The 7693-nt window shown below is 68.1% G+C and overlaps 1 protein-coding gene across 2 annotated transcripts; it reads right to left on the bottom strand.

The window, feature by feature from the left end:
- Window positions 1–2739: 2739 nt before the first annotated feature.
- LOC110571596 (cysteine-rich protein 2) lies at window positions 2740–7657 on the bottom strand. Of its 2 annotated transcripts, XM_021679724.2 has the most exons (8): window positions 7545–7657; window positions 4666–4760; window positions 4525–4582; window positions 4067–4207; window positions 3914–3982; window positions 3738–3832; window positions 3441–3498; window positions 2740–3363 (listed from the first exon to the last, which is right to left on the bottom strand). In XM_021679724.2, exons 1-8 carry the CDS (start codon window positions 7585–7587, stop codon window positions 3296–3298), a joined length of 627 nt encoding a protein of 208 aa, XP_021535399.1. In that variant the 5' UTR covers window positions 7588–7657; the 3' UTR covers window positions 2740–3295. The 2 variants fall into 2 exon arrangements, with proteins under 2 accessions (XP_021535399.1, XP_044773882.1); XM_044917947.1 differs by lacking the exon at window positions 4067–4207 and having other exon boundaries at window positions 3914–3975; window positions 4503–4582.
- Window positions 7658–7693: the final 36 nt, after the last annotated feature.

The raw sequence follows: 7693 nt of genomic DNA, 5'->3' as shown, positions 1-7693 counted from the left end.
AGTGCCCTCTTGGAAGCAGGAGTGGCTTGCAGACACAACCTTGCGCTCCCTCTGGCAGCCCTGCCTGGGGTCCACAGTCCAGCCAGATCGGGTGACCCCTCCTCTCCCTGAAGGCTGAGCCTTGTTCCAAGAATCTATGTCCTGGAGCCAAAGCCCATACAGAACTGCCTCAAATTCTGGCCTCACCAGCCCAGCAGCTGAGCCTTTTCATGGGCCCCGAGCCCCCTCCCCCCACTCCGGGAAGCCAGCCAAGCCCTGGGAAAACGGGCTGCCTGCACCTGGTTGTCCCGGTCCCATGCCAGTCTTCACCTGGCCCAGCCCCCAGCAGTCCACTGATTCCTTGACACTCAGCCCCCGGGGACCACAGCCGGTGGCCGGTGAGCTGGTGCTTAGAACCAGGGACAGGAAGCAGTCCTGCCCCCCTCCATCAGTCCTAAAGAAATTCAGAGGGGCTAGCCTGAACTGGGTGGGGTCCTCAGGGAGCGTCCAGCTGGGGAAGGGCTGCCGAGGGCTGATGCTGGGGGTCACTGACCCAGGGGAACCTGGGCAGGGCCTGGAGGGAGCCAGGCTGGGAGTCCAGGACCCGGGAATCTGGGATCTGGACCTCAGGGAAGTGGGGGCAGAGGGAGGTGGGGGCAGAGCAGGCCCCACAGCAACTGGGGACACCAGCCAGGGCCACCCTGGCCCAGGTCAGAGGTGGAAGGCACACCACCTTGAAGGTGCCGGGCTTTCCCAGGCTCTAGAAGCCTGGACTGGTGGGAGGTGGGGTTCAGCTGGGGAGCAGGTGGGTGAAGCAGGCCTGGGCGCCATGAGCAGCCCTGGGCTTCTGGACGGGGAAGGAGTCTGTTAGATGGCATTTCAGGGCCGCCTCACTGGGTGGCACGGAATGGAGGGGTGGAGGTGGAGGCCGGGCGAGGCGCGCGCCCGAGCACACAGGCCCATTCCCGCGACCCCTGCATCTTGCCGGAGCGTCGGGGGCTGCGGGCGTCGGAGGAGGCACCGCACTTGTCGGGGCGTCCTGGAGCCGGTGCCGCCGAGGAGGCCGCGGCAGCGCAGGGGCACGCGCTGTCCCACCGACACGCCTAGCGACGCGCGCCGGACCCAGGGGAGCGGCACCGCCCCGGTTTCCATGACAGCCGCTGGGAAACAAACAAGGCGGCGCGTCATCCTCGGCCCGCAGGAAATGGGACGCGCCTTCCCCCGCCAGCCCCGGAGGCTGGGGCGCACTGTGTCCCGGGCGGGGCCGGGGCTCGTCTTCCCTGAGGCGATCCCTGCCCCTCACCCCCGCGCTGCCAAGCGGGATTTCACCCACAAGAGGCCGCGGTGGCTCCGGCTTTGGGGAAAGGGCGCGCTGCCTACCACGTCTCCTCCCCACATAGTTTCCACTGGAGGCTCCCGAGGGAGGGCCCGAGCTGTGCCCTTAGCAGCTCCCCACGCGGCAGGGGGCAGGAATTTCCCGTCCAACACCGCAGCGAGGGTGGGCAGCCTGTGCTCAGGAAGTCTGGAATCTCCCCCAGGTGTCCCCCCGACCAGGGAGTCAGGCCTGGCCGGAGGCGGCGGCCTTCAGCTGAGCTTGCACCAGGTGCCCGTACCTGCCTGGGGTGGACGCTGGCTGCCCCTGGGGTACCTGCTCCAGTGTCCCCCCACACTCACACCGCAGGCCACTTGCCCAGCACATTCTGGCTGCATTCCCAGGCTGGCCAGGTGGGAGGAGACACTCTGCCCACAGTGGGCACCTGGACTGGACTGCCTAGGAGGAAGGCGACCTGGAGCCAGCCGATCCGCCCCCAGGGACACGGATGGCTGTTCGCAGGACAATGCGAACCGCAATCAGCTCAGCTAGGTCTGAGCCAGTGGACTGGAGGGTGGGCCAGGGAGGGGCCTGTGCCAGGCTGGGGCACAGGGAGCTGGTCCTGGGGAGCAGGGTACATGGGCCCGGAAGGGCCAGGGCGGGTCCGCCTGGTTTCTGCCCCAGCGCCCGGAGTGGAAGAGAAGCTACGCCCTCTGGTGGGCTGTCCAGGAGCGGCAGATAAAGGGAACAGACCGTGAGGAGGGGCTCCTGGCAGTTGCCAAGGGGTCCTGGTTCAAAGGGCAGAGCCGGGACTGCCTGGGGAGCCTGGGGGTGACTCCGTTATCACTGCGGACCCAGACACAGGGACACTGGTTGGGCGGGAGCACCTGAACAGGGGGCTCGAGCCTCACGTCCTGGCCCTCAGCTGCCGGCGTTCTGCCCCCTGGCCCCCACTAGTGCTAAGCAAGACCAGTCTCATCTGGCCGCTCCCCTCCCCCACCCGAGCCCACTGCACTTCCAGGCTCAGTCCTTGCCCCTGCCCACCCTGCCCAGCTCCCTGCACTCCCGAAGAGGACCCCTCCTCTGGCCCCCTGACCCGTCCCCCACGTGCCAGGCCCTGGGCTCTTTCCCGAGGCTGACCCCTCCCTCGCCGTGGGTCTCTGATGGATCCAGGCGTCTCCTGGCAGTTCTGGGGACCAGGACCCCGAGCCCAGAGCGCTTGCCAAGCTCCCACCTCTACGTGGCCTGGTCCCTGTCTCAGCTGCCTGTCCCAACGCAGTGTTGGGGCCACAGCCCAAACCAGAGCTTCCCTGCCTCCCACCCATCCCCACCCACCTTGGGAACAGGACCCCACCCCCACCAGGTGTCAGGAGCATCTGGGGATGGCGCAAAGGATGCTGTCCCGGATTCACATCCACCCCACCACCAGAGACACAGCGCTCGGCCCCCCAATCCTCGAACCCTTTATTGACAGTCTCAGCAGGTTAGTGTGAGCCACGTGAGGGTGTCAGACAAGCGCTTGCAAGGCAGGGTGGGTGTGGGACGTGGGCGGCGGGCTCCTGGCAGGGACGCCCTCGGTCCACCTGAGCAACACCGTGAAGAGCGTGGCTGTGGCCGTCACGGGCAGGGGAAGCAGAAAGAACACTGTGGGGCAGGCCTGGGGCAGCAGGAGGGGAGAGTGGGATGGCCACCTCAGAGAGACCCACCCAGGGCCACGGAGACACACAAGGGACACAAGGGACACACGGGGACGAATGGGTCCATGCGGACACAGAGCCATGAGGACACAAAAGAGGATAAGGGGTGGGGGGGGGGTACAAAGGCCAGAGAAACGGGGATGGGCAGGCCTGGTCTAGAGACAGCCCAGCGGGGTCTCCTCCCCCACAACACGCAGGCCCTGGGCTTGCAAGGCAGGATGAGCCGGGGAGGACGGCGGCAGCTAGCTGCTGTCCCCCACGGGGCCAGGCGGTGGGCTCCGGAGCAGGGCGCGGAGGGGCCCATGGCCTAGGGCTGAACTTTGCCCTCTGGGTCTCTGTCGTAGATGTAGCTGCCGACAGCTCCAGTGTTCACCCCTGCAGACAAAGGCGCAAGGTGGTGGGGTGCCGTGGGGGCAGGGCGCTCGAACCCCCGCCCTCCTGGCCACACTCACCCTTGGGTCCGAAGAGTATTCCATAGCAGGGCTTGTGGCAGTAGGGCTGGCCATCGTGCTGGGGGCAGAACGGGGACTGAGCGGGGACTCCAGTCCTCCCCCCCAGCCCCCCCCAGCCGCCTCCCCCCGTCCACTCACCCGGTGGAGAGGGAGGGGCCTCGGAGCATCTGTGCACCCGCGGGCCCCCACTCTGGCCACCAGGGGGCAGCACCCACCCGCGGGTCGCACGCACGCACGCACGCGCGCGCAGCCCTGCCCCCACCACCCCTCCTGGGCGCGGGCGCTCCCGCCCCTCACCTCCGCGTGCCCGCCTGGAGTGAGTGTCTTCCCACAGCGCTCACAGCGCAGGCACGGGCGGTGCCAGTCCTTGCCCAGGGAGGTCACCTTCTCGGCTGGGAGCGGGGAGAGACGGTGAAGCTGGGGACCCTCCCGGGCAGACCCCCCCAGGGGCTGCTGCGGGCGGAGTCACTCACCAAAGTAGACCCTCTTGTTGCAGCGAGGACACATGTTGGGTTCCCCCGTGAACGTGGTGACGCTGGAGGCTGGGGGAAACACCGCGAGCGGCAGCCCGAGTCAGGGCAGGGCCGCCAGGACGCCCCTCCTCCCCCACACCGCGCCCAGCCCACCTTTGCTGGGCCCCTTGGGCGGACCGCCGGCCTTGCGCTCCTCGGCCCGGACCACAGGCACCTCGATGGGGCCAGTGACCTGAGGTCCTTCGGCGGAGGGCTTCTCATAGATGTAGGAGCCCGCGCCTCCGATGTTCACACCTGTGGGGAGCTAGACGCTGTGGTGGGGGGGAGGGGCGGCCGCGCCCGCCCCCAGCCCCCACACCCCATCCACCTTCTCAGAGAAGGGCCCTCCACAGCCCACTCTATAGGGTCAGGACCCCCCACCCCGAGGGTGCCAGCCGGCCGGGTAGATTCCTGGGAAGGGCATGGAGGATGCTAGAATTTCAAGGGTGGAAGGATTGTGGGGGAGGGTCGAGAGCGGGCAGGAGGAGTGTGGGTCCAGGATGCACGCTGGCCACCCCTCCTGGTGCCCTCCTGGTGCCAGTTCTCAGGCTGAGGAGGGGGACCAAGCTCACCTTTGGGTCCGAAGAGCGTGGCATAGCAGGGCTTGTGGCAGAACGGCTTCCCGTGGTGCTGGGCAGAGGAGCACCGAGTGAGGGCTGGCCCCCTGCCCACAGCCCCGCTCCCCGCCCCCAGCCCCAGGGGAGGGGGCTCACCTCGGCATGGCCCCCCGGGGTCAGCGTCTTGTTGCAGCGCTCACACTTGAGACAGAACTTGTGCCAATCCTTACCCAGAGAGCTCACCTTCTCAGCTGGGGGCAGGAGGGGAAGTCAGGGCCAGGGCCCAGAGCCCTCCCGTGGCAGCCGCCTCACCCCTCCTCCTTCCACCCCACACAGGAACCCCCAGCGCCCACCACACGCCCTCTGCCCCTCAGGGTCCCTGCTCTCCCGCTGGGTCTAGGTCACCCTCCCACCCCAAGGATCACTGCTGGAGCACCTGTTAGTCCTCTGAGCATCACACCTGGCCCTCCCTCAAGCACCTGCTTCCCACTCACACACCTAGCCCTCCCTCGCAGATTCCTGAACCCTCCTAATTGGGCCCTAAAGGAGTTGGCAGAGCCCGCCGCTGAGGGGAATGGGGGGCCCCCTGTGGGGGGGCTAGGGCCATCCCCTCCCACCCCATGGGATAGAAGGCCTACCTGTCTATATTCGGTTTCCTCGGGATAAGCCCTGAGAACCCCAGCCCACTGCCTCCAACTGCTAGGGGCCCAGTCACCACCCCCCCAGCCCCCCCGCCCCCCCCCCCCCCGGCCTATTGGGCCACCTCCTAAAGGACGGAAGTGTGGGGGGCCTCCCCAGGAGAGCACGGCAGGAAAAGGGTGGTGGCGGAGAGGGCAGGAAGAAAGGCTGGAGCCAAGCCGGAATTCCGAAGGGAAGGGGTCTGAGCAGAAGCGTCAGGGAGGAGGAGGTCAGGCAGGCTGGGCCCCTGCCACCCTGGCAGAACCCCAAGAGGAGGCCAAGGACCAGCAGATATCTTCTGGTCCCCTCACAGAGAGGTTGCAAGCCGGGCTTCCCCGAGGGCCCCGGCAGAGCGGGCAGGAGGGTCTGGCCAGCTCACTCCCTGCCCCCCAGAGGCCCATGGGTGCTGCTGCTGGTGGCCCAGGCTCCGGGCCCTGGGTGCTGGCTCCCCACGGCCCTGGCAGAACCTGCTGGGCCCAGCCAGGCCAGGGCCAGCCTCCAGGACCCAGCCCCCCACTCCCTTCCCAGAGGCAGCACAGGCTTAGATCCCCATGGCCACTCTACCCAAGGATGCTGGGACAGGCTGGTCAGCCACCCCTCCCGTGTCCGAGGCGGGCTTGGGTCCCCTGGCAGCCCCGCACCCTCCCCCAGGGCTCCTGCTGGCCAGCAGTAGCCATGGCAGCTGCAGCTCACGGTGGCCAGAGATGTGCTGCACTGGCCAGCTCTAGCATTCGGCCATGCGGGGGCAGGGGAAGGACCCTGAGACCCACTGGGTGGGGAGACAGCCGCACATTACCAGCCCAGTTGGGAAGAAAGAACTGATTGGGTCTATCGGCTTAGAAGGGAGCTGGTTCCCCACTGGGCTGCACCATTGTTAAGGACACAAAGGCAAGGCATTCTGAGGTCACTCTGGGGTGTCCTGGCCCAGGTTCCACTCTGCTGAAGGGTGTTGGCTGCTGTTGGGGGGTGGGGGGAAGAGGTGCCTGACTGGGGGATGGGCAGGATCCCAGCCCAAAGCCCCCCCCAACCCCCCCTCCGCTAGCGCCTTCTGCCCAGGACAGAGAAGCCAGCCCTGTCTGAGCTGCCTTTGTTTTCTGCTGGGAGCCAGCTACCGCCCAAGCAGGCAGAAGCGTTTTCCGGGCTGTCCACAGGACTGTCGGCCCCAGCCCTGGAGAGCCCTGAGCTGGCCTGGCTGGGGGCAGACTCGTGGGCAGTGGGGCTGGCAGGAGGACCCTAGCGCTGTCCCCTCCCCTGAGCCTTGCAGGGATGAGCCCCCTCTGGGATGGGGACCGAGGACTGGGCCAGCTCCTGGGGAGGCAGCCGGAAGCCCCTAGGCTCCCAGCCAGGCCAGAAGCACTCCAGGCCAAATCCGGTCCCTCCCCTCTGGGAACAGCAAACAACCGTCCACCTCCTTCTCCCTCCCGTCGGCAGGGAAGCCAAGTGGCTTCCTTCACCTTGGCCTTTCCCCGTTCCAGACCCTGACCACTGCTCCCACAGTGACCAGGGAAGGGTCCCCTGTCTGCCCCCGCCCTTCTGACACCGTGTGTCCCTCTGTTGAGGGTGTTAGTGGGAGGATCAGGGGGCAAAGTCGGGAGAGGATCAGCCAAGAGAAGAGAGAGTGGCTGAGTAAGCCAGACAACCGGGTGCGAGCGCCAGGGGGTGCCGCATACCCAGGGGGCATACCAGCAGAGACCTGCTGCCCCCTCCAGTCCCGGGCTGCTGTGACCTTGAGGCAGGGGCGCTCGGCCACCTCGCTCCAGTGCCCTCTCACGCCTGTGGGGCCCCGCTTGTCATCCCACCCCACCCACAAGAAAGTCCTGGGGAAAACTCGCGCCAAGCAAGGGAGCACGTTGGGACACGCAGGAGTTAAGAGGCCAAGGTCGCCCCCGCATGGACTGAGTCCAGATAGAGCCCATATCTGGCCTGGCCCGGTGTGGGCAGAGGTCGAGTTGGAGGTTGGGGGGGGGGGTCACTGCTCCGGGCCACGCTGTCCTCGCCACGTGTCCGCGGAGAAGGGCCGTGAAAAGCAGGAGCGCACGGGAGGCTCCCACAGCGTGAGTGCGCCCTGCCCGACACCGCCCCGCTCCACGCCTGCGAACCCCCAACCTGACCCCCGACCCGGCCTCATTCCGAGGACCGCGCACCCCCGCCCGGCCCCACCGGCCGCTGCGGGGTTCGGGCGCGGCTGCCCCCACCTCGTCCAGCTCCACCCTCCGGCCGCACCCGCGTGGGCAGCGCGGCGGGCCGTGCTCGGGGCCGCGCATCCCGGGACCGCGCATCCCGGGGCGGGGCGCGAGGCTCTGCGGCCGGGGGCTGACGGCGGAGGGCGGTGGACGCTGGCCCGGCCCAGCACTCACCGAAGTACACGGTCTTGTCGCACTTGGGACACTTGGAGGCCATGGTCGGTGCGCCCGTCGACCCGCGCCCTCAGCCCGCGCCCGTCTCCGCGCCGCCGCCACCGCGCCGCCGCCCCGCCCCGCCCGCCGGCTGCCCGCGCACCCATTGG

Source organism: Neomonachus schauinslandi, chromosome 9, assembly GCF_002201575.2.
Source record: "Neomonachus schauinslandi chromosome 9, ASM220157v2, whole genome shotgun sequence".
NCBI lineage: Eukaryota > Metazoa > Chordata > Mammalia > Carnivora > Phocidae > Neomonachus > Neomonachus schauinslandi.
This window is presented reverse-complemented; position numbering and strand designations above follow the sequence as displayed.

Bases quoted from the DNA above. Each gene is read 5' to 3' on its own strand.
- LOC110571596 (XM_021679724.2), bottom strand. From the start codon at position 7,587: ATGGCCTCCAAGTGTCCCAAGTGCGACAAGACCGTGTACTTCG. The intron at 4,761-7,544 runs GTGAGTGCTGGG...TCCTGCCCCCAG, and splicing joins CGACAAGACCGTGTACTTCG to CTGAGAAGGTGAGCTCTCTG. The intron at 3,833-3,913 runs GTGAGTGACTCC...CCCCGCTCCCAG, and splicing joins CAACAAGAGGGTCTACTTTG to CCGAGAAGGTGACCTCCCTG.